At 47.3% G+C, this 26,619-nt stretch overlaps 1 protein-coding gene across 2 annotated transcripts in view; it reads right to left on the reverse strand.

The window, feature by feature from the left end:
- LOC129697089 (protein disulfide-isomerase A6-like) overlaps positions 1–26,243 on the reverse strand; it is a 39,142-nt gene extending 12,899 nt beyond the window's left edge. Inside the window, exons 1-6 of one of the 2 annotated variants that reach the window (XM_055635309.1) lie at positions 26,069–26,243; positions 11,416–11,554; positions 11,279–11,336; positions 11,057–11,183; positions 10,865–10,971; positions 4,249–4,373 (exon numbers count right to left, since the gene is read on the reverse strand). In XM_055635309.1, the coding sequence (XP_055491284.1) occupies positions 4,249–4,373; positions 10,865–10,971; positions 11,057–11,183; positions 11,279–11,336; positions 11,416–11,554; positions 26,069–26,087 (575 nt within the window). In that variant the 5' untranslated portion in view covers positions 26,088–26,243. The remainder of the gene's footprint in view (positions 1–4,248; positions 4,374–10,864; positions 10,972–11,056; positions 11,184–11,278; positions 11,337–11,415; positions 11,555–26,068) is intronic. The other variant, XM_055635310.1, reaches the window with a different exon arrangement.
- Between the last annotated feature and the right edge of the window lie 376 nt (positions 26,244–26,619).

The following is a 26,619-nucleotide window of genomic DNA, read 5'->3' on the forward strand; positions in this document are numbered from 1 at the left end:
TCAACAAGAACCTCGACCCCATTAAAGTTTGCCTACCCCCATAACAGGCCAATGGAGGATGCAATCTCACTGGTTCACCACTCTGCACTAGACCACTTGGACAATAAAAACACACACGTCTGGCTGTTGTTTATAGACTACAGCTCGGTGTTCAATATCATCATCCCCCCCAAGCTGGTTACCAATCATCATCTTCGGACACCCTGTGCGTAGGAGAGGATGTCCTGGTTGGCGTGCTCCTGGGCCTGGCCAAGCTGGCCACCCGCGAGTCATCGCACCAGGTGGAAGATAGCTTCCTGCATCTTTTCCGGGGTTACGTCCCTGCCCGGGTGGTGTTAGAGAGGGACTGCGCGCTGTCCACGGGCGCTCTGGGGGATTTCCAGGACAGCTGGACACCGCGGAAGGTTGAATGCACCCTTGACAAGGAGTGTAAGATAGTTGTATACTAGTTTATCATTTGTGGTGTATTATGGTGGTGGTTCTGTTTTGTTTTTTACTGTACTGTACATATTATTTTAATATTTGAATAAATATTTTTGATTTAAAAAAAAGTTGGTTATCGAGCTCACGGAACTAGGTCTCTGCACATCTCATAGAATCATAGAGTGATACAGTGTGGAAACAGGCCCTACGGCCCAACTTGCCCATTCCGGCCAACAATGTCCCAGCTACATTCGTCCCACTTGGCTGCGCTTGGTCCATATCCCTCCAAACCTGTCCTATCCATGTACCTGTCTGTTTCTTAAATGATGGGATAGTCCCAGCCTCAACTACCTCCTCCGCAGCTCGTTCCTTACACCCACCATCCTTTGTGTGAAAAAGTTATCCCTCGGATTCCCATTAAATCTTTTCCCCTTCAAATTGTACCTATGTCCTCTGGTCCTCGATTCCCCTACTCTGGGCAAGAACTCTGTGCATCTACCCCATCTATTCCTCTCATAATTTTGTACACCTCTATAAGATCACCCCTCATCCTCCTGCGTTCCAAGAAATAGAAACCCAGTAGACTCAACCTCTCCCTATAACTCACGCACTCTTGTCCTAGCAATATACTCGTAAATCTTTTCTGAACTATTTCAAGCTTGACAATATCTTTCCTATAATATGGTGCCCAGAACTGTACACAATATTCTAAATGCAGTCTCACCAACGTCTTATACAACTGCAACTTGATCTTTATTTTGAACTTGAACTTCTATACTCAATACTCTGACGGATGAAGGCCAATGTGCCAAAAGCCTTTTTGACCACCTTATCTACCTGCGACTCGACCTACAAGGAACCATACACCTGCACTCACAATCACAATAATACTTTATTAGCCAAGTATGTTTACCCTTCTATGCTCTCCCGTGGTCGGGGGCCTCGAGCCCTCCGTTGACGGGATGATCTTGACTCCCATGGCCGGCGGCTTTTGGGCCCTCCACATCGGGGCAATCAGCTCCAGTATCGGAGGGATGTCAGCTCCCCCGCGTCGACGATCGGACCCCGCGTCGGGGCTGGTCGAATTTCTGTGTTGTTGGAGCTTCCGTCTAGCCTCTCCGGAGACTGTGAGCACTTGATGGTAAGTCCGCAGGCCGTGGTTGGAGCAAACCTAGGGATCGGTTCCGATGTTGTCCACACCCCGCGGTGGGGCTCAAAGTCAGTCCGAGGAGGCCTCCAGCTCCATTGATGGTAGGCTGCAGATCGTCCGGAGATGCAACCCGAATACAATTGCATCTTCAGCAAGGTAAGAAACTGAAAATAAGTTTCCCCCTAGTCCCACATAAAACAAACCGGAGAACATTTACACAGCCTTTTAACACACTAAAAATAATAAAAGGACGAAAAAACAGAAGACTGTTGGCGGGGCTGCCAATCGTGCAGTGCCCCCTCCTCGATCCCTCTGCTCTACAACACTCCCCAGAGGCTTATCATTTACTGTGCAGGTCCTACTCTTGTTAGAGGTCCCAAAATGCACCACCTCACACTTCTCTGTATTAAATTCCATCAACCATATCTCAGCCCACCTGGCCAATCGATCCAGATTCTGCTGCAATCTTTCACAACCATCTTCACTATCTGCAAAACCACTCACTTTTGTATCATCAGCAAACTTGCTAATCTTGCCCTGTATATTTTCATCCAAATCAATGATGTAGATCACAAACAGTAACGGGCCCAGCACCAAACCACTAGTCACAGGCCTCCAGTTCGAGAAGCAACCTTCCACCATCATCCTCTGCTTCCTTCCATGGAGCTAATTTGCTATCCATTCAGCTATCTCTCCTTGGATCCTATGCGATCTAACCTTCCAAAGCAGCCTACCATGCGGAACCTTGTCATAACTGGACTCTCTGTAACTGGATCCTCAACTTCCTCATCAACAGACCACAGTCCGTTTGAATTGGCAAAAACACTTCTTCCTCAATGACAATCAGTACGGGTGCACTTCAAGGCTGTGTGCTCAGCCCCTGTTCTACACTCGATATTCATGACTGTAGATGGACAGTCCGAACTACATCCTCAAGTTCGCCGATGACACCACCGTGTTGGACGAATTACAGATAGTGATGAGTGAGAGTATAGAAGTGAGATCAATAGACTGACCAAATGGTGCCAGCACAACAACCTGACTCTCAATGTCAGTAACACCAAGGAACTGATTGTGGACTTTGGAAGAAGGATGAAGACCCATAAACCTGTCTATACCAACAGGAAGAAGATGGAGAAAGTCAAAAGCTTCAAATTCCAGGGCAGCATATTTCTGAAGATCTTTCCTGGATCCAGCACACTGATGCAATTATAAAGAATGCACATCAACACCTCTACTTATTGAGAAGATGACAGAGATTCGTTATGTCAGAGAGGATTATCTTAAACTTCTACAAGTGCACAGTAGAGAGCAAATTGACTGGTTACATCATGGCCTGGTCCGACAATTTGAATACCCAGGAGCAAAGAAGACTGCAAAAAGTTGTGAACACTGCCCAGTCTATCACAGGTTCTGGCCTCCCTACCATCAAAGGGATTTACCCAAGTTGCTGCCTCAAAAATGCAGCCAGCATCATCAGAGACCCACACCACCCTGGCCACACACTCATTTCACCCCTGCCATTGGGAAGAAGGTACAGGAGCCTAAAAAATGTAATGTCCAGGTTCAGGAACAGCTTCTTCCCTACAGCCATTAGGCTATTAAACACTGCAAACTCAAATAAGCTCTGAACTACATTGACTATCATTGTTATTATTGCACTATTATTGTTTGATTGTTTTTTATGTGTACGTATGCATGCGTGTATACACACAATGAACTTTTTTTCTCATTCATTATATTGTTTACAGTGTACTATGTTTACATATTCTGTTGTGCTGCTGCAGTAAGAATTTCATTGTTCAATCTGGGACATGGCAATAAAACACTCTTAACCCTTGACTCTTGAAGGGTTGCTGGACTCCCTGGCTGGAAGAGAGAAGTACAGGGACAGATGATACATATAGTTGCAGGGAAAAGCCCGGGAGAGGGGACGTATTAAGTGGGAAAGGCTGAGTGAATCAAGGAGTTGTGGAGAAAGTGGTCTCTATGAAAAGTGGAAAAGGGTGGGAATGGGAAGATGTGGCTGGTGGTGGGATTGTGTTGAAGATGGCAAAATGTTGGAAAATTATGCGTTGGATTGGAGGATGGCGGAGTGAAAGGCGATGATCTGGGGAGCTATCCTTGTTTGGTCTGCAGAGAGGGGGAGTGAGGGCAGAACTGCGGGAGTGGGTGGAGAAATGGGTGAGGGCTCTATCCACAACAACTGGGTAAAACCATGTTCACTGAAGAAAGGAGATCTGATATCTTGGGGTGAAAAGCCTCATCTTGGGAGCAGGTACAGCACAGAGAAATTAAGGATGGCTTCTTTGCAACAGGCAGGATGGGAGGAGAGGGTGCAGTCAAAGTAGCTGTGGGAATCGGTGGGCTGCAGTAGATTCCAGTCGATAATCTGTTGCTTGTGGTGGATTCAGAGAGAATGAGATGGGTGCTAGTATTAAAGTTGATGAAATCAACATATTGTGATTGGGTGCAGAAAGCAGTCACGTTGCAGTCATTAAAGCAGTGGAGAATGCATTGGGCAAATTATTCTGATTTGGAACATGGAGTGGTCAATATAACAAACAAAAAAACACGAGTATACTCTTAAGTAAAACACTGCATCATGAATGGAGCTTCTAACCTACCTCAAAGGCAAATCGGCATGAAAAATTGCAAGGAATTTTATAACCCACCTTAAACAGTGCTCACACCAAGGTGCATAAAACTCCACGATCCATATTTCATCATCTCCAGCCACTTGATTGTCAAAATTACTATCGGTCAGTTCAAAAGCATCTTTATCTGTTATGCGGTGACACTATATCAAAGAAAAGAAAAATGCTGCTGATATAGTTTTAGAAATAATTTCATAAATTAATGGGTGTCTGACACTTAAAATTTGTTTTCACTTATATTTAGCATTGAATTATTCAGAACATAGCATAAACATAAACCATGTTTAAATTCTCTTGGGCTTTTTAAATGAATTACAAGCAGTCCTCATTATCTGCTAATTTGCTATCAGCGGATCCCCACACTGGCAGTCATTCCTCAGCCTTGTTTCAATTGTTTTCAAATGTATCTAAATGCATGTACACACCGATAATCCTTATCTGTATGAATGCAGTTTTTTTACTAATAATATTAAGTGGATCCCTGCTGTGCACCATTTTAATAGAGTGGCTCTTGTTTGTGCAACTATACCTTGTGATTTCAAAACAAATCATTTCAAGTTTCAGTAGTAGTTTGTTGATTTATTAACATTTCCATTTTGATATTTAACATTTTTAATGTGCTTATTAATGTATGTTAATGCTTTGAGAACATTATAGGGATACTAGACGAAGGGCGAAGGGTTGGCTCCCCCAACGCAGCAGTCGTCTACCTGTAGCCCCCACGGGGAGCTTGGGGGCCAGAGAAGGAGCGGGAGGTGGGCAGAGAGGGAGCGGGGGGCAGAGAGGGAGAGGGTTAGAGTTTGAGGGGTGGGGGCGCGTCATCACAGTGGAGGCTGTGACGACGCTCGCGGCTTACGCCTGCCGGCTGGCGGCTCCCGGCTGGCGGCTCCCCTCAACGCACCCGTTCCCTACCCGTAGCCCCCAGGGGAGGCTGGCTCCAGGCTCCAGGGCCTGAGTACAGGGGGGTGTGGTCGTGGACTTGTGGTCGCAAGAGGGGTATGGGGGTGGTACAGGGAGGTGTGGTCGCAAGAAGACAGCGGGTTTTTTGTCAAAGTCTTTTCAGATTCTTGAACATTTTCATTAACAACTGGAGAAATAAAGCATACATTTTTCAGATAAGGCGATTTCGGACTCCAGGGGGAAAATCTCTAGCGGAATATGTAAAATTGGTAACGTTAGTGCGTCGTTTTTTCGAGAAGATGGGATCACACACACACACACAAGATCAGAGTTTTAATAGTTACTAGACTAAGTGGAACCCATTGTGTCCCAGGTTCACACGGGAGGGCTGGTCCCCCACCGCAATATTCCACCTCTCCACCAATTCCAATATTGGTGGCCAGTGGGGGAGGGGGGGGGGGGGGTTCCGGAGTGCTAGCATGGGTGTTGTGGGTCAAGTCAAGTCAAGTCAAGCACAGTGCGCGCAGGTTCAACAATCCATTTCAATCCATTTCATGTTAAGTCAATCCATTTCAAGTCAAGACAAGTCAATCTCAGGGCAGAAGGGACCAGCCAACAATACAATCCATTTGCTTTCATTTCAGGTGAGGTCAAGCAAAGCAAAGGCAAAACAAAAGCAAAAGCACAGGGCAAGCTAAACAACCAATTTCATTTCATTTCCATTTAGAAACATAGAAACATAGAAATTAGGTGCAGGAGTAGGTCATTCGGCCCTTCGAGCCTGCACCGCCATTCAATATGATCATGGCTGATCATGCAACTCAGTATCCCGTACCTGCCTTCTCTCCATACCCTCTGATCCCTTTAGCCACAAGGGCCACATCTAACTCCCTCTTAAATATAGCCAATGACCTGGCCTCAACTACCCTCTGTGGCAGAGAGTTCCAGAGATTCACCACTCTCTGTGTGAAAAAAGTTTTTCTCATCTCGGTTTTAAAGGATTTCCCCCTTATCCTTAAGCTGTGACCCCTTGTCTTGGACTTCCCCAACATCGGGAACAATCTTCCTGCATCTAGCCTGTCCAACCCCTTAAGAATTTTGTAAGTTTCTATAAGATCCCCTCTCAATCTCCTAAATTCTAGAGAGTAGATTCAGATTCAGATTCAACTTTAATTGTCATTGTCAGTGTACAATACAGAGACAATGAAATGCATTTAGCATCTTCCTGGAAGAGCGACATAGCATATGATTTGAATAAATATTTACATTAGCATATATACAGACAAAGTGTTTTTCCTGTGGGAGGAGTGTCCCGGGAGGGGGGGGGGGGGGGGGGGGGGGGGGGGGGGGGGGGGGGTGGGGGGGATTGGCAGTAACCGAGGTACGTTGTTGAGTAGAGTGACAGCCGCCGGGAAGAAGCTGTTCCTGGACCTGCTGGTCCGGCAACGGAGAGACCTGTAGCGCCTCCCGGATGGTAGGAGGGTAAACAGTCCATGGTTGGGGTGAGAGCAGTCCTTGGCGATGCTGAGCGCCCTCTGCAGACAGCGCTTGCTTTGGACCGACTCAATGGAGGGGAGCGAGTAACCGGTGATGCGTTGGGCAATTTTCACCTCCCTCTGCAAGGCCTTCCGGTCGGAGACAGAGCAGTTGCCATACCATACTGTGATACAGTTGGTAAGGATGCTCTCGATGGTGCAGCGGTAGAAGTTCACCAGGATCTGAGGAGACAGATGGACCTTCTTCAGTCTCCTCAGGAGGAAGAGACGCTGGTGAGCCTTCTTGATCAGAGTTGAGGTATTGTGGGTCCAAGAGAGGTCATCGGAGATGTTAACACCCAGGAACCTGAAGCTAGAAACACGTTCCACCTCCGTCCCGTTAATGTGGATGGGGGTGTGCGTGCCGCCCCTGGACTTCCTGAAGTCTACAATGAGCTCCTTGGTCTTCTTGGAGTTAAGGGCCAGGTTGTTGTCAGCGCACCATGCTGCTAAGTGCTGGACCTCCTCCCTGTAGGCCGACTCATCGTTGTTGCTGATGAGGCCAATCACCGTTGTATCATCTGCATACTTGATGATGATGTTAGTACCATGTACAGGTGTGCCGTCATAGTTGAAGAGGGAGTAGAGGAGGGGGCTCAGCACACAGCCCTGTGGAACGCCGGTGTTCAGGGTGAGGGTTGAAGAGATGTGCTTGTCTAACCTAACTACTGTGGTCTGTTGGTTTGAAAGTCCAGTATCCAGTTGCAGAGGGAGGGATCGATGCCCAGGTTACCGAGTTTGGTGATCAGTTTAGATGGTATAATGGTGTTGAATGCTGAGCTGTAATTGATGAACAGCATTCTTACGTAAGTGTCTCTGTTGTCGAGGTGGGAGAGGGCGGAGTGAAGTGCCGTTGAGATGGCATCCTCCGTACTCCTGTTCTTGCGGTAGGCAAACTGATAGGGATCCAGTGTGGGGGGTAGGCAGCTTTTGAGGTGTGCCAGGACCAGCCTCTCGAAGCACTTGGTGATGATGAGTATAAACCAAGTCTATCCAGTCTTTCTTCATAAGTCAGTCCTGACATCCCAGGAATCAGTCTGGTGAACCTTCTCTGCACTCCCTCTATGGCAATAATGTCCTTCCTCAGATTTGGAGACCAAAACTGTACGCAATACTCCAGCTGTGGTCTCACCAAGACCCTGTACAACTGCAGTAGAACCTCTCTGCTCCTATACTCAAATCCTTTTGCTATGAAAGCTAACATACCATTAGCTTTCTTCACTGCCTGCTGCACCTGCATGCCTACTTTCAATGACTGGTGTACCATGACACCCAGGTCTCGCTGCATCTCCCCTTTTCCTAATCGGCCACCATTTAGATAATAGTCTGCTTTCCTGTTTTTTTGCCACCAAAAAGGATAACCTCACATTTATCCACATTATACTGCATCTGCCAAACATTTGCCCACATTTCCATTTCAATTTTAAGCACAGGGCAGACCAAACAACTAATTTCATTTCATTAAGGGCTAACAAATCATTTATCGCAAGCACATTAAGGATTAACAAATCATCATTCATTGCAAGCACCTTGCTGGCTAACAAATCATTTACTGCAAGCCCTTTTAAGAGTTAACAGTTGATCATTCATTTCAAACACATTACTGGCTAACAAATCATTTATTGCAAGCACATTAAGGGTTAACAATTCATCATTCATTGCTGGCTAACAAATCATTTATTGCAAGCACATGAAGGACTAACCACATAAAAGCACATAACCACATAAACCATATAAAGCGCATAAAGGGTAGACTGACAGTTCAGTAGTCTCACAGTTCAGTAGACTCATAGCACAATCAGAATTGTGGCCTTTCCCTCGCGATCTTCCAGAGTGACTGACTCACATCCAGGCATCCGAGGTTTTATAGTCCTCCTCCCCCCCCCCCCCCCCCCCCCCCCCCCCCCCCCCCCGGAAGAGGCGTTATCTTCATCATGGTCATTGACAGGCGAGGGGACCAATTAGCTGATCTCAAATTTTTAAATTTTTTTTTATTTTTCATTGATGGGAAAAATCCTCGGGGCTGCCTCAGCGGAGGAGGACTGTGAGTAAGATGGCCAAAAATCATAGCGATATATGGTAGCATTTTTTTCTAAAATTAATATACAGCGCAGACAGGAAGTGGTCAAGATGACACTTTTAGTTATATAGAAATTGATTTTCTAGAGGCACCAACGTCATGAATAAACAGTTTCTTTATTCGGGATTTATAGGTTAGATATACATACACGTTTAGTCCTCTAACACAAAAGTAATTATTGCTGCTGTGAGGCTGCTGCCCCGTGGGCTCGAGCTGAACTTTTGCTGAGGTGGCAGGACACTCACGCGAAGAGAGAAGAGGAAGAGAGAGAGGTTTGACCTGGAATTCATTATATACTAGGACACACCCCTATACTCCGTGACAACTCCTCCCCGCCATTACCCAGTCACGTGACCCAACCCTCGAGGGTTCGCTTAACAAGTGGCCTAACCACCGGGTGCCGGTACAGGACCCCCCCAGAGGCAGGAAAATGAGCAGGCCGCCAAAACGCGGCAGCCTGAACTCGTAAACACACAGGCAGACCGTAAGGGCAGACGTCAAAAAGGGATAGAGTGCGCTCATCCTTCTACTGGAAGGTGCGCAAGCATGGTTGAGGGCGGGTCCTGCTGTGGGTCGGGACGGTGGGACCTGCAGGCGCAGTTGACGCTCCGGGTGTAAGCCATCCTGGCCGTAAGCCGAGGGGTGCAAGGAGACCAACACAAAAGTCGCAGGATGGGCGAGGTACAAGCCCGTCATGTCGACCAGCATGGGATCGTGTCCTGAGAAATACAGCGGCCAGCGACGGCTGGGAAACATCGGCAACAATGCAAATACAACAAAGAAATAACAAGAAACGAATAGCAATATTAAGCTAGTTCATTACAGTGTAAAATGAAATTAAAAACTACAGTGAATAAACATACAGCAAAGTCCAAAGTGGTCGGGTGCCGAAGGTTCTATGGTTAGAATTAAGCTGGGTAGGACAGGAAACCAAAGTTCGAATTGTCCAATGTACGATCAGAAGCTGTGCTTGAAACTGGAGGCTGTAGTGACACTTCGGCCTGAGGTGGCGCTGTTGATGGTGGTCAGGCTGCAGCGACACCATCCGACCTGAGGTGGTGATGTTGACGACGGTGGTCAGACTGCAGACACGGCATCCGGCCGGAAAGTGGTGCTGTTGACGGCGTCAGAGCAGGTCGAACGTCGCTTCTGGCTGTGGCGGCCATTTGGGCAGTCGACTGCAGCGGCCATGTGGTAGTAGACCGTGGCGGCCATTTTGGTAGCCGACCAGGGTGGCCTTTACTGGCTGCCAATCGAGGCGGCCCATCGACCCGGACGGCCTGCGATCCGCGAGACCAGGCACAGGCGGGAAGCGAGCGGCTGACCCCAGCAGCGGGGCCCAAAGTAACGTTACTGGCTGGAGTCGAGCTGCCCGATCGCGGCGGTTGGACCCAAGGCAGCGTCCGGGTGGGCTGGGCTGCCGCCTGCAGACATCAGGTCACCACGGTAGAGGTGGGTCGCCGGCTGCGTGCGTCGGGAAATCAAAAATTTCCGTTTTGGATCGTCGGGGTCACCAATGTAGAGGCACCAAACGTCATGAAGTAAGAGTTTTTTTTTACTAATAGACAATAGGTGCAGGAGTAGGTCATTCGGCCCTTCGAGCCAGCACCGCCGTTCAATGTGATCATGGCTGATCATCCCCAATCAGTACCCTGTTCCTGCAGTTTCTTTATTCAGGCATTATTGGTTAGATATGCATGCAAGTTTAGTCCTCTAACACAAAAGTAATTGGTGTTGCTGCAAGGCTACTGCCTCGTGAGCTCGAGCTGAGCTCTTGCTGAGGTGGCAGGACACTCACGCGAAGAGAGAAGAGGAAGAGAGCGAGGTTGATCCGGGGTTCGTTATATACTAGGACACACCCCTATACCCCGTGACAAGTCCTACCCGCCATTGCCCAGTCACGTGACACAACCCCCGACTGCCGAGGGTTCCCATAGCATGTGGCCTAACCACCGGATGCTGCCACAATTTATATTTAATGGAAGGTGTAATGGACACATACAAAAGGAGCACTGATCATATGTAGTTTTGGTTTTCTGCAGGTAGTTTGTGCCTTTATCCCATGTAGTGTAGAAACTGATTCTACTGATGGTGTGTAAATACAAAATATATAATTTACCTGTTCTTCAGATGCACATATGTTGCTTTTTTCAACCAGTCTCTCCCTTACAATGAACCGAATAGAATTGAGGACTCCATTAGTTATGGCCACACTTGACCTTCCACCTGAAACATTTTTTTTAAGGTATTTAAAGCCAAATGCCTTTATTTAAAAGTCAATGTGAACATTATGAAGCGATTAACTGCATACCATAATACTTCTCAGGCTTGTTCTTATTAACTCCAAAGAACTTGATGGTGGGAAATTCTTCAATTTCATATTGATGTCCTATAGACGCATATTTAGTCACATCTATTGCACCAACTTTAACAATACCCTGCCACAAAAATAAAGGTAGCCTCCATCTTAAAATCAGACGTATGGAAGTGAAATGACATATTCAAATTACTTTAAATGATATATTCAAATTACCTTCAGAGCACTAGCCACCTGAATCCATTCTGGAACAAACTCTTCACAATGTTCACACCTGAAATATACATTAAACATGTCACCAGGTCTACATCACAAATAAAGTGTACAATTAACTAAAAAAGCATTTCACTTACCAAAGGACATAAAATTCTACTAGCCACAGCTTGTCACACTGAATAACTTGAGAGTTGAAGTTAATTGAGGTTAACTTTATCACATCAGTTGATGAGTAGAATGCATTCACAGTCACAATGCATGTGAATGCTAAAATACCTGAAATGGAAAAAACATTTTTCCAATTATTACAATCTGTACTTATATTGTTCTAGTCATCTTGTCGCTGAAAACTTGTTTTAATATTGAGCCAGGGATGGATATGAAGTCTATTCAAATCATTAAATCAAAGAAAAATAGGGCGGCACGGTGGCAGAGCTGCTGCCTTACAGCGCCGGAGACCCAGGTTCGATCTCGACTACGAGTGCTGTCTGTACTGAGTTTGTACGTTCTCCCCGTGACCGCATGAGTTTTCTCCGAGATCTTTGGTTTCCTCCCAATCTCCAAAGATGTACAGGTTTGTAGGTTAATTGGCTTGGTATAAGTGTAAATTGTCCCTAGTGTGTGTCGGAAAGCGTTAATGTGCGGGATCGCTGGTCGGTGCAGACTCGGTGGGTCGCTGTATCTCTAAACTAAACTAAACAAGAGAATTATTTGCTGAACCTGTAGCTAACAATTAAATAATGGCTAACTGCAGAGCAATGACCACCCACATGAAACATAGAAAATAGGTGCAGGAGAAGGCCATTCGAGCCAGCACCGCCATTCATTGTGATCATCCCCTATCAATAACCCATGCCTGCCTTCCCCCCATCTCTGTGGCTATGATACCAAGAATAACCTTTATATTTTTTTATCTTTATTTATTCAATCGTCAATAGATCTTCTCAGTTTGTCTTTTGTTATTTCTGATGAGTGGCACAAGGACCCAATCTAAAGAATGTTGTTTTTTAAAAATAAAGTAACAAGATGTGATGAAATCATACAATTCAATTCCTGCACAGAACCAAACATTCTGCGATGAAGCTCCTCTTTCTGTTTTTTTTATGTAGATTCCCTCTAGTGAGTGATGCTTCAGTTATTTTAAGTGATTATATTCTATTTTAGTGAATATAACTTATTATATTCTGAGATGTTTAGGGTACCACGCAAGTCAGTGTGCAGATTTCCCTGTGGCAAACCTGCTACACCTGTTCACTGAGAACAGTGGGATTATGGATAGTGTGCAGCAGATGCGAGTTGGTCTTGGCATCATGTGTGGCAGACATTGTCGGCCGAAGGCTCTGTTCCTATGCTCTAGTGTTCTCTGATTATCACCTCACCAAACTCATACTAACATTTTCCCAAGACTCCCAATATGTGTTTAGATATGTCAGTGGTCCACACTTCAGTCCTGCAATTTGGGTTTACTTTATCTGCATGTCAACCCTAGAATTTTGGTCAAAGCCTTTGGTGGGTTTAAATCTATTTTTGAAGTTCTCCTAAACCATTCAGAATGTGGCCATTACATTAAACTGCCTGAATTTTAATCATATTTCCACATTCTGCCACTGGAGGTCTCTCTTTGCTCATTTGATATCGAGTTTATAATTGTTTTTATTGCTATTGGTTTATTATTGTCATGTGATTTTGGAAACTAGGCACCAGCTCTCTTTCTAAATTAGTGAATCATGTCGAGGGAAATTGAAGAATTACATTGCAAAATTTCAAGGACTCCATAAGCATTTCATAGTTATTTTATTCGTAGATTTTTCATTGTAAATAATTTGAAAATTTGAAGTCAATCATGGCAAGCTTTAAAATGTGCATCCTGGATTACTATGCAATATATAAAGACAATATTCTAGCTCGCCTTCTTAGGCATTCCTTTGGGGGTGAGGAGGATGACTTACTTTCATTACAGTTCAGTGGACTTGCAGGCTTTACCATGGGGGATGGCAGGAAGGGCAGAGATGTTGGACTTCTTCCACTGTTTTTGTTGGGTTCCACATGCTCAAAGAATGATTGAGATGCTTCTTCTCCATTTTGACTGATCTCAGAGCAGAGATTCTCAGGAGTCAATGGGGATATGTTATCCTACTTTTCAAGAAAGGAGCGAGAGAGAAAACGGGGAATTACAGACCAGTTAGCCTGACTTCGGTGGTGGGAAAGATGCTGGAGTCAATTATTAAAGAGGTAATAATGGGGCATTTGGATAGCAGTAAAAGGATTAGTCCAAGTCAACATGGATTTATGAAAGGGAAATCATGCTTGACTAATCTTCTGGAATTTTATGAGGATGTGACAAGTAAAATAAATTAAAGGGTGCCAGTGGATGTAGTGTATCTAGACTTTCAGAAAGCCTTTGATAGGATCCCACACTGGTGACTAAAATTAGAGCACTGGTATTGGGGGTAGGGTGTTGACATGGATAGAAATTTGGTTGGCAGACCGGAAGCAAAGAGTAGGGGTGAACGGGTCCATTTCATAATGGCAGGCAGTGGCGAGTGGTGCCGCAAGGCTCAGTGTCGGGGCCACAACTGTTTACCATATTTATTAATGATTTGGAAGAGGGAATTAGGAGCAACACTAGCAAGTTTGCGGATGACACAAAGCTGGGAGGCAGTGTGAACTGTGAAGAGGAGGTTAGGAGGTTGCAGGGTGACCTGGACAAGTTGAGTGAGTGGACAGATGCGTGGCAGATGCAGTATAATATAGATAAATGTGAGGTTATCCACTTTGGTGGCAAAAACAAGGGGGCAGATTATTATTTCAATGGGGTTAGGTTAGGTGCAGCGAGACCTGGGCGTCCTTGTACACCGGTCACTGAACGTTGGCTTACAGGTACAGCAGGCAGTGAAGAAAGCTAATGGAATGTTGGCCTTCATAACAAGAGGATTTCAGTATAGGAGTAAAGAGGTGGTTCTTCTGCAGTTGTATAGGGCTCTGGTGAGACCACATCTGGAGTATTGTGTACAGTTTTAGTTTCCTAATTTGAGGAAGGACATCCTTGTGATAGGCAGTGCAGCGTAGGTTCACGAGATTGATCCCTGGGATGGCAGGACTGTCATATCCGGCGGCGGGTGCAGCGTGGACTGTCAGCACGGAGCTGGGGCTCGCTGGAGGGGAGCGCTCCGTTCCGTTGGCCCGCAGCAGACGGCAGCCTGAAGCCGCGGTCTGCACAGCTCCAGCTGGCGCGGCGTCTACAGCCCGGGATCCCTCGTGGGGGACCTGGGGGGAAGAAGAAGCTTCCACCGCCGGCCCGCGGCCAACTTCTACCGCGGGTCCGGTATGGACTTAACATCACCCCTGGAGGGGAGCTTCGACCGCCGGCCCTGCAGTCTGCGGTGCTTACGGCTGCGACGTGGAGGGAACTTTAAATCTTCGGCCGCCGGCCTATACCAACTAAAAGCTGCGGTCTCCGGTGGGGATGAGCCGACTCTGGACTTACCTGGACTTGTACCTTGTCCTTACCATCTGGATGCCCGCAGCGACTGCTGCGGAGGGTTGAGGTCCCGACCACGGGGGAAAATGGAGGAGGACTGGCCAAATTGTGTGCCTTCCACCACAGGGATGAATGCTGTGGTGGATGTTTATGTTAAAATTTTATTGTGTTTTTGTGTGTGCCCTTTATCATTGTATCGCTGCTGACATATCATTTCACTTGCACTTTTTGTGCAATGTGACAAATAAACCGTTGTATTGTATTGTATTGTATTGTATTGTATATGAGGAAAGATTGAAAAGACTAGGCTTGTATTTACTGGAGTTTAGAAGGATGAGGGGGACCTTATAGAAGCATATAAAATTATAAAAGGACTGGACAAACTAGATGCAGGAAAAATGTTCCCAATGTTGGGCGAGTCCAGAACCAGGGGCCACAGTTTTAGACTAAAGGGCAGGTCATTTAAGACAGAGGTGAGATAAAAACGTTTTCACTCAGAGAGTTGTGAATTTATGGAATTCCCTGCCTCTGAGGGCAGTGGAGGCCAAGTCACTGGATGGATTTAAGAGAGATTAAGATAGAGCTCTTGGGGCTAGTGGAGTCAAGGGATACGGGGAGAAGGCAGGCAGGGGTTATTGATAGGCCATGATCACAATGAATGGCGGTGCTGGCTCAAAGGGCTGAATGGCCACCTCCTGCACCTATTTTCTATGTTTCTATGATATTACATTTTGCAAGGAAACTTTAAGGACATCCTTAATATCTTCTTCTGTCCACCTGGTAATTTTTTGCTGTGGCACTTGGGATAATGTTTTAGGAATCTGGTTGTAAATGATGTGGCCTGTCATAGAATCAAACAGCACAGAAATAAGGCATTTTATCCTACTTTATCCAGGATGCCTAGCAACTCTAATCCCATTTGCCTGCGTTAGGCCCTTATCCTTCTATACCTTTACTAACAAATTACCTGCCCGAATGCCTTTTAAACATTGAGATTGCATGTGCCTATACAATTTCCTCTCGCAGATCAGTACAGACAACCATTACCCTCTTTGTGAAAAACTTACACCTCAAACCTCTTAAATTAACTCCACCCCATTTTAAACCTATGCCCTCTAATTTGCCAGTTCAACAGAGCTAGTTCTGTGTATTTGATGCTGGGAATATTAACCTGGGAAAGGATGCTGACATTAATTCATTTGACATTCCGGTGAATCAAAATAATTTTAGTCATATAGTATGGAAACCTAAGCTTGTCCCATTTTCCCATATTACGGATATATCTCTCTAGACCTTTCCTATCCATGTAGGAAGTCACAGGCAGAGAACAAATGAGATGCACAATTAAAGTGACAAGGAACCGGAAAGTAACGGTTTCCTCTGTGGATTAAGCAAAGGTGCTCTACAAAAGTCACCCTATCTGCATTTGGTTTTTTAAACGTAGAGAAGACTACATTGTGGACGCAGAATGCAGCTCATTAGATTTCCAAAAGTGCAAGTGAATGCTGCCTTATTTGCAAAGACTTCTGTGTTCTTGCATGTTAGAGGTGAAAAACAGGTATTGCTCCTGATGTCCTTACATGGCCATGAAAGTGCTATGAGTGGAGATTGGGAATTAGACAAGCGAGTTATCGAGACAACTCGCCCTTGCCAATTTAGATGTCCGTCTACAATGGTCAGATTTGCCCGCATCTGACCTCTGTCTCTCCAAATCTTTGCAGAGGGAACAGGAGGAGAAGATGAGTTTGGAATTGGCATCTTATTGAAGGTAGAGGAAGTTGCTTCTCCAGTTATACAGTTTCAGTTGTACTTGTCATATGTAGGTTAACACAGGGTTAATGGTACAATGAAATGTGTTTGACAAGACAACGGGTCACCTCAGCAATAATATAACATGGATAAAATAAGATAAAAATGACATTGGTAAGGTAAAAAGACAATAATAAGATAATCAACATATATGATGTGAAATGTGTTTATGAGTTCAGAAGCCTGATGGTAAAAACTGTTCTTAAGTCTGGCGGTACGTGCAGCCATGCTCCTGTACCATCTGCCTGATGGTAACAAGAAGTCTGGGTGGCTGAGGTCTTTGATGATGCTGTGTGCCTTCCGCAGGCACCGCCGGTGGAAAATGGCCTGAATGGCCAGGAGACAGTTGCCAGTGATGTGCTGTGCCACCTTCACCACTCTCTGTAGTGATTTGCAGCTGTGGGCAGAACAGTTCCAGTACCAGACTGTGATTCAACCCGTCAGCAGGCTCTCGATGGTGCATCTGTAGAAGTTTCCTCAGTCTTCTCAGGAAAAAGAGCGGGCTTTCTTAGTTATTGTGTCCGTGTGCAGTGGCCAGGAGAGTCCTCAGTGATGTACACACCATGGAACTTGAAGCTGCTGGCCCTTTCAACCTCAGCATCACCGATGTGGATTTGGAGGTGTCCACTCCCCTGCTGTTTCCTGTAGTCCATGATCATCTCTTTAGTTTTGCTGACATCGCGAGAGAGGTTTTTTTTCCTGGCACCAGCTGTTTAGTGCCCTTACCTCCTCTCTGTGGGGCATCTCATTGTTGGCTGTGATGAGGCCCAGGATGGACGTGCCGTTAGCAAACTTTAGGATGATGTTTGAGCTGTGCAGTCGTGCATGAACTGGGAGTACAGGAGTTTGGCAGTACAGTCGTGTGTGAACTGGGAGTACAGGAGAGGGCTGAGCACACAGCCCTGTGGTGTGCCTGTGTTGAGGATCAGTGAGGAAGAGGTGTGGCTGCCAATTCTCGCCACCTGGGGCCTGCCCGTCAGGAAGTCGAATATCCAGCTGCAGATGGAGGTCTCCAGTTCAAGTTTTGAGGGAATGATGGAGTTGAATGCTGAGATGTAGTTAATGAAGAGCATTCTCACATATGTATTTCCTTTGTCCAGGTGGGTGAGCGCAGTGTGTGTTGCCATGGCGATGGCATCGTCCATGGCCCTGTTTGGTCTATACGAAGAGGATCCAAGGTGTCAGGGGGAGAGGAGCAGATGAGAGTTTTGACTATTCGCTCGAGGCACTTCATGATGACTGATGTCAGTGAGACATGACGGTAGTCATTTAAACAGGAGGTTATTGGTTGCTTTGGAACAGGAATGATGGTGGATGCTTTGAAGGGGGTGGGAACCACAGACTGACTCAGGGAGAGGTTTAAGATGTTGGTGAACACCTCTGCCAGTTGATCAGCGCACGCCCTGAGATCCCACCCTGGAATACCATCTGGCCTTGGAGCTTTGCGGTCGTTGACCTTTTTGAAGGACCGCCTCATGTCTGCCATTTGCTGTAAATTGTTATATGGTTATATAAATAAATTGGATAGTTATATGGACGGGAAGGGAATGGAAGGTTATGGTCTGAGCGCAGGTATATGGGACTAGGGGAGAATATGTGTTCGGCACGGACTAGAAGGGTCGAGATGGCCTGTTTCAGTGCTGTAAATTGTTATATGGTTATTTGTAGGGTCAGTGTGGTAGTCCCCCTGCACACCTGTGGACTCATGGTGGGTGCTGTGTTGTCTGCATCGAACCGGGTGTAAAAGGTGTTAAGCTCATCTGGGAACGATGCGGTAGGCTGAACAGTGCTCCTGTTTTTCTCTTTGTAGTCTGTGATGCAGCATAATCCACTCCACATGCGTCTGGGGTCAGAGCTGTAGTAGTTAGATTCCACTTTGTTTCTGTAATTTCTCTTGGCTTTCCTGATGGACTTCCGGAGGTCATATCTGGCTGTTTTGTAGGCGTCGGGGTCCCCCGAGTTGAAAGCAGTGTCCGTGCTTTGAGTTTAGCACAAATTTTCCGTACGACCCAGGGTTTCTGATTTGGGTAAGTGCAGATGGTGGCTTTTGGAACAACATCATTGATGCACTTACTTATGTAGCCTAAGACAGAGTCTGTGTATTCGTATATTGCTGGGTCCTCAAACATCTGCCAGTCAGTTGTGTCAAAGCAGTCCTGTAAGACCTCATCAGCCTCATTGTTCCATCTGTAAATGTCCCTGGAAACCGTTTTTTCCAGTTTTAGTTTCTGTCTGTATGCAGGCAGCAGTAGAATGGAACAGTGATCTGCCTTACCAAAAGCAGGGCGGGGGTATCAGTATCAGTATATCTTTATTGTCATTTCCTGAGTACTCACATACCCAGAGGAAACCAAAAATGTTGCTCAACCAGTGTCCATTCAGTGTGCAGTACAAATAACAACAAATAAATAGAAATAAAAATACATATATCATGAACAAATTAAATTAACACTCTACTCTCTACTAAACATCAACAGGCGTTCCGATCGACAGCTGCTGCAGTGTGTCCAGGTTGATGGTTGGTGCACGATACTTTGGCAGGGGGCTAAGTCCGTTTATCAGTCTTATAGCCTGCGGGAAGAAGCTGAGGAGCATCCTGCTGGTTTTGCAGCTAATGCTCCTGTACCTCTTCCCAGATGGCAGGATGGAGAATATGTGATGCGATGGGTGGTAGGGGTCTTTGATGATGGAGATGGCTCTGTTGATACATCTCTTCCTGTATATGTCCAGCAAGAAAGGGAGTGGAGCACCAATAATCCTGCTGGCGGTCTTCACAATCCTGTCAAGTTGGTGCCGTTCGTACGCCTTGCAGCTCCCGAACCAGGAAGTGATGCCATTGGTTAATGTGCTCTCGATTGTCCCCCTATAAAAAGTTCGTAGATGTGTAGTGGGGAGACCTGCTTTACGTAGTCTTCGGAGAGGGTGTAGTCGCTGCTGGGCTCTCTTGACCAGTGCTGTGGTGTTGGTTGTGGACATCAGGTCATCTGACAGGTGGAGTCCTAGGAACTTTACGCTGCTGACCCTTTCCACATCAGCTCCATCGATGTGCAGAGGTGTATAGTGTTGTTTTCCCGCCCTCCTGAAGTCAACCACCATCTCCTTAGTTTTTCCCACGTTGAGAATGAGGTTGTGGGATTTGCACCATCCTGTGAGCAGCTCCACCTCCATCCTGTACGCCGACTCATCATTGTCACTGATGAGACCCACCACTGTTGTGTCATCAGCGAACTTGTTGATGAAGTTGTTATTGAGTCTAGCAGTACAGTCGTGTGTAAGCAGACTAAACAGCAGGGGGCTTAGGACACAGCCTTGGGGCGAGCCAGTGCTCACGGCTATGGTTTTTGATGTCCTACTGCCCACCCTGACTGTCTGCTGCCGTTGTGATAGAAAGTTCAGGACCCAGTTACATGTGCCAGCATCAACCCCCAATAGCTCCAACTTCTCCACCAGCTGCTGCGGAATGATTGTGTTAAACGCAGAGCTGAAGTCTATGAAGAGGATCCTGGCATAAGTATTTTTCCGATCAAGGTGTGACAGTACGAGGTTCAGTGTTGTTGAGACTGCGTCCTCTGTGGATCGGTTGGCTCTGTAGGCGAACTGCAGTGGGTCTAGGTCGGCAGGTAGACTCTTTTTGATGTGCTGCATAACCAGTCGCTCAAAACACTTCATTGCTATGGGTGTTAGAGCCACTGGTCGAAAGTCATTATGGCAGGCTGGGTTTGGATTCTTCGGGACAGGGACGATGGTGGCACTCTTAAGACAGTTGGGCACTACTGCCTGGCTGAGTGAGATGTTAAAAATGTCTGTGAAGACATCTTTCAGTTGCTCGGCGCAGTCTCTTAAAACGCATCCAGGAATGTTGTCCAGCCCTGCAGCTTTGCGTGGATTGATGCTGGCAAAGGCCTTTTTAACTCCGGCTGCGGACAGCCTGAGCGACTGGTCACTGGGAGATGGCAGTAGTGCATGTGTCTGGGTGCTGTTTTTAACCTCAAACCGTGCGTAGAACTCGTTCAGTTCATCTGGTAGAGAGGGGTCGTTTTGGCATATCCGCAGCGGGGGGGGGGGGGGGCTTGTAGTCAGTGATGGTATGAAATCCCTGCCACAAGCGACGTGTGTCTGTCATTTTTGAAGTGGCTATTAAGTTTTTGCCCATACAGCCTCTTCGCTTCCCTGATCCCCCGGGATAGGTTACTCTTTGCCAGTTTGTATGTTGCGTTGTCCCCAGATTTGAATGCAGCATTCCGGATTCTCAGTAGGGAACACACTTCCCCAGTTAGCCAATGTTTCTGATTGGCACGCCTCCTGACGGTTTTGACCACCGTTACATCATCAATGCATTTATTGATGTATCCGATGTCGGATTCTGTGTATTCTTGGAGGTTGATGCCACTGTCATCTATTGCTGCCTCTCTGAAAATGGCCCACTGCATGGTTTCGAAACAGTCTTGTAGTGTTGCGGTAGCTCCCTGTGGCCATGTTCTGACTTCTTTGACCGTTGGCCTGTCCTATTTCACCCTGGGTCTGTATGCAGGTGTGAGCATAACCGCTAGGTGGTCAGAGTTGCAGATATGGAGGAGGGGGGCCGCTTTATATGCATCTTTAATGTTGGTGTACACAATACAATATACAATACAATACAATACCTTTATTTGTCATTTGAACCTCACATGAGGTTCAAACGAAATGTAGTTTCTGCAGCCATACAATACAATAAAAGAACCAAAACACACACCAACACTATTTCACATAAACATCCATCACAGTGGCTCTCCTCCTCACTGTGATGGAAGGCAAAGTTCTTGTCTCTCCCCTGCACTCCATTTCCCTCCAGAAGTCGATGTCAAAGCCCCCGGCGGGCGCTAGTCCACGGCAAATTAAGGCCGCGCCGGGCGTTGTAGGGCCCCCCTCCAGGTCACTCTCAACCCCGCAATTCGGGCGGGAGAAGTCGCCGCTGCCACTGCCGGTGCCCTGCAAAGCAGCCTCCCACCGGGGATCCGCGAGCTCCCGGTGTCACCATCCACCGGAGCCGGGTCGCAGCAACGCGCCACCGCCGCACTCCACGCCCCGAAGCCGGCCAGCTCCACGTAGGCGTGGAGATCTAGATCTAGTTTGTTCTTTCCCCTGGTTGCAATGTTCACATGCTGGTAGAATTTAGGCAGAACAGATGTAAGACTTGCCTGGTTGAAATCCCCAGCTGCCATGAAGAAAGCATCTGGATGTTCCCTCTGCTGCTCACTGATGTTGTTGTAGAGCTCTGTCATAGCATTCTTCACGTCCGTGCTCGGTGGTATATAGACGGCCGTTATGAAGACTGCCGTTAGCTCCCTGGGTAAGTAGAAGGGTCGGCATTTCACAGTTATTAGCTCTACATGGGGTGAGCAGTAAGTGGAATTCACCATAGCATCCTGGCACCATGATCTGTTCACATACACAGCCAGTCCCCCTCCTCTTGCCTTACCAGCTAGCGAAGCTATTCTATCAGCTCTGTATAGCATAAGTCCCTCCAACTGGATCGCAGCGTCTGTGATGTTCTGATTCAGCCAGGTCTCCGTTAGGACGTAGACACAGCAGTTCTCCACGCTTCGTTGGGAGGCTCTCCATGCTCTGAGGTAGTCCATCTTGTTGTCGAGGGAGCGGACATTTGCCAACATGACTGTAGGCACTGCCGGTTTGTGAGGGTTCGCGTTTAGCCTAGCGTAGGCTCCTGCACGCTTCCCCCGCTTCTGCCCCCTGCTACACCGCTTGCGTTGTTTTCCCACCAGCGTTGTTCCAGGTGCGGGTTCAGCCACGGCTCGCCATGGGCCTGAGCGCCTCCGTGGACCTGCGCACCTCCCCACCAGCGTTGTTCCAGGTGCGGGTGCAGCCGCGGCTCTCCATGGGCCTGAGCGCCTCCGTGGACCTGCGCACCTCCCCACCAGCGCTGTTCCAGGTGCGCGCGGCTCTCCATGGGCCTGAGCGCCTCCGTGGACCTGCGCACCTCCGTGGGCCTGCGCGACGCAGAAGTCTCAGCTCCACTGGGACGCTCCGCAAGGTAATGTTGCAACAAGAAGCCTTGTTGCCGATTTTTAAAAGGACCTGCCGCTCGTACTTACGCACATACACACTCTCCTCCGGCACACATTCTTCATACACACCACTCGTTCCAAAAAACCGCGAAAACACTGAACTTTCACTGGGAGAGGTCGCTGCAAACTCCAGTCGCGCCGCCATCTTGTCCCTTGGGTGGTGCTTATAGCAGTCTCTGAATGGGGTGTAACAATGGTCCAGGGTCTGCTCTCCCCTAGTGGGAAAAGTGATGTGTTGGAAGTATTTTGGGAGAACCTTCTTCATGTTGGCTCTGTTGAAGTCTCCCAGAACAATGAACGCAGCCTCAGGATGGGAGTTCTTCAGCTCATTTACAGTCCTATACAGTTCGTCCAGGCCTAGAGATTTATCAGCTTGTGAGGGGGATGTAAACACCTGTAAGGAGGACTGTGCTGAACTCTCTAGGGAGGTAGAAAGGTCTAGCTTTAATGGTCAACAGCAGTGTGTAGTTAAAATGCAGACATCCATGCCCCACGAAGAGTTAACCATAAAGCACACTCCCCCTCCTCTCGACTTGCCCGAGTCCTTCGTTCTGTCTTTTCGGTAGACGGAAAAACTCTCCAGAGTGACGGCACAGTCGGGTACGCTGGTCTCCAGCCACGTCTCTGTGAATGCCAGAACACAGCAGTTCTTAATGTCCCAATGGTGTTCGATCCGTGCGTGCAACTCGTCTAAATTATTGTCCAGGGATTGCACATTAGCTACCAGGATACTGAACAGAGGAGGTTTGTTGTTTCTTCGTCGGCTTCTGCAGAGCGCCAGCACGCTTCCCTCTTACCGTTCGTCCTCCGCCGTGCAGGAAAACAAAACACCCAGGGGAGGCCATCGTCCGTGACATCAATAGCCAGCTTAAAGTCTGCGTTGGCTGACGTTTGTACCTCCAAAAGTGTTTGTCAATCTGAACGTGTGATAGTACAGTATGTGAAAAAAGAGCAAGTAGTAAAAAGTAAATCCACACAAGTTTGCTGAGTTGACTCGGAGCTCTCATCAGTACCGACAGTTTCCCAGGGCACCTAAAATTTCCCAGGGCAGAAATTTTACAGGGTTGTCATAAAAGGCCGATCTCCCAATGGCCAGGACCCTACGGCCAGACAAGAGAGAGGCTGATCCTGAGTTTAGTTTCGAGATACAGCAGGCCCTTTGGCCCATTGAGTCAGCGTCGGCGAGCGATACCCACACACTTACACTATCTTACACACTTAGGACAATTTACACATATACCAACCCAATTAACATACAAACCTGTGTACGAAAGGACTGCAGATGCTGGTTTAAATCGAAGGTAGTCACAAAATGCTGGAGTAACTCAGCATCTCTGGAGAGAATGAATGGGTGACGTTTCGGGTCGATAAGAAAAGGGTCAGCATTTTTTGTCTACTTTTAACTAGCAATGTTACAAAATTTTGAGATTTAAAAAATCAAGTCTGCAATTTATCCCGTCAGATAAAGCATAACAATAAGTTTAATTTGACACCTAATTCACTTTCATATCTCAAGTAATAAAAAAGTTATGGCCATTTTCATACTCGGAAATTAGCATCTTGTTCTCTATTGATTTTCTATGGACATAACAAAAAAGCTGTGATCATGGACAGTCAAAAGCCCATAACCTTCTTAAAAATTAAGAGAACAGAATGAAATTTTCAGTTATCATAGATTGAACCATTCTGAAACAAATATAAAATAATCTTACTTGGATGACCTGAAATTAAAGCATATAATTAGTTAGTTACCCAATTGTAGCTAATTTCAAACTTCAATTACTAGATCTAAACATATATCCATTTCTTAATAAATGATTAACATTTTTAAATAGCCTAAGTGTCCAAATAATATTCACAAATAATTCACAATAAAACATGATTTTTAAATCTCATTTACATCAATTTATAGGCCAAATGGAAGGAATTTAGTGTCCAATTGCTGTAAATTAAAGTTCATTTAAATCAGCTTTCTAGTGGGTTCCTGTGAACGCGCTGGTTTAGAACGTTCACATTGCGCTGGATTTGTGCCCTCAAATGCCCAGAAAAATACTGCGGGATATAAAAGCCCAAAATGAGCTACTCGCTATAGTAAACTTTATATACAGGGTTCTTAAGAAGCCCCTTTTAATGTAGAAATAAGGTACATACCTTTAATTGTTTGCTTTATAAAACCCTGGGGCTGCGAGAGGTCGTGGGTTTAGAGAGTGATTTTTAAACTACTATAACTATTATACAAGGCCACAAAAACTAATAATACCTTTTGCGACGGGGTCTTTCAGCGATTTTCCGTTAATGATTTACTAGGCTGAACATTGTCGATTGCAACAGCCTAGTAAAAATCGCGTTTGAAACCCGCCCCCTCTAAACAGCGCCAAAATCACACACACGAGGCTGGGACAGATTCTCAACGACGATTCAGGTAGGTTTTGTAACATACCTATTTTAACCTGCAAGTCTTTGGAGTGTGGGAGGAAACCAGGGGAAAACCCACGCAGGTCATGAGGAGAACGTACAAACTCCGTACAGACAGCACCCGTAGTCATGGTTGAACCCGGGTCTCTGGTGCTGTAAGACATCAACTCTACCGCTGTGCCACCGTGCTGCCCCAATGGTCAGCTGTTGACTCCTCGCACAGCGCCGTTAACACAAGGGCAGAATCGAGGCCATTCTCCGAGGACCACTCACCCGCAGCCGCGGCGCTTATGCCTGACTGGCGATACTCATGCCCGACCAGTGGAGTTCATGCCCGGCTGGTACCACTCACCCACAGCTAGGGTTGCCAACTTTCTCAATCCCAAATAAGGCACAAAAGGTCAAAATAAGGGACAAATTTCCGACAGCAATTCGTTGACCGACTCGGCCGTGGCTGGGTGAATGATGTGTTTACCCGGGTGCTGGACTGCACATAAAGCCCGGCCGACGGGCCAGCTGAGGAGTTTTGGCCTCTTTAATACTCCTCAGCTGGCGCGCCAGCTGGGCTTTGTGTTCTGCTGCATGCAAAGTCCAGCACCCCATCCAACTCATGAACCGATGATCGGCCATGAGAAGGAGAAGTGGTGGTGTCAGCGGTAAATTAAGGTTGGACAGCTGGCCGGGCTGCCCACCGACGGGGCCACTGGCGAGGCGCTGCTGCTGCACTCCATGGGCTGCACTACGTCGGGACAGGGGAGGCGGGGCCGGACGCGGCGATCCGACCCGACAGTCCCCTCCACCCGAGTAGTAGCAGTCAAATACGGGACAAGGGAATAGGGCCAAGGTCGGTACCGTAAGGGACAAACCAATATACGGGATGTCCTGGCTAATACGGGACAGTTTGCAACCCTACCCGCAGCCCCGGCTCCGGCGGTGACACTCCCCCGCTCCTCATGTTCGGTCGCTGACACCCACCCGCAGCCCGGCCGGCGACACTCATTCCCTGCCGGCGACACTCACCCGCAACCCCGGCCCTCATGCCCGCCGGTGAGAAACGCCTCCGCCCCCCGCAGTCTCCTCGGCCCGACCCGGCCCGGCCGCGACCCGCTCGAGGAGTTGATCCGCACCAACGGCTCTCATTAGCATAAACGGTTGTTGACGACCGGTAAAAAGGCGGGAACAATGGGGCGAGCGCGCCGGGTGGGCGGGCGGCGGGCTGACGCATGCGCGCCGGGCGGGGGGGGCGGCGGGCTGACGCATGCGCGCCGGGCGGGTGGGCGGCGGGCTGACGCATGCGCCTTCCAGTTGAAGTTCGTGGATTGCCATATGTGGAAGTCTGGTTACAACATACTCCATGAAATTCATCTTTGTTTACAAGGTAGCTGAATTTCTGCAACTGTGAGGAGAAATGCCAAAGTCACAGAGAGGAGGTAAAGGGAACAGGGAGGGGGGTGTGAGTTTGAAAGGAGCAAGGAGTGTGGGAAAGAAGGGGAAGGTCAGGTGGGAAAATGGTGAGGAGAATTGAGTGATCAAGAGCCTGATTTCAATCAGAGGAGCTCAGGATCGACCTC

The sequence above is a fragment of the Leucoraja erinacea genome, chromosome 5, assembly GCF_028641065.1.
Source record: "Leucoraja erinacea ecotype New England chromosome 5, Leri_hhj_1, whole genome shotgun sequence".
Classification (NCBI taxonomy): Eukaryota; Metazoa; Chordata; class Chondrichthyes; order Rajiformes; family Rajidae; genus Leucoraja; species Leucoraja erinaceus.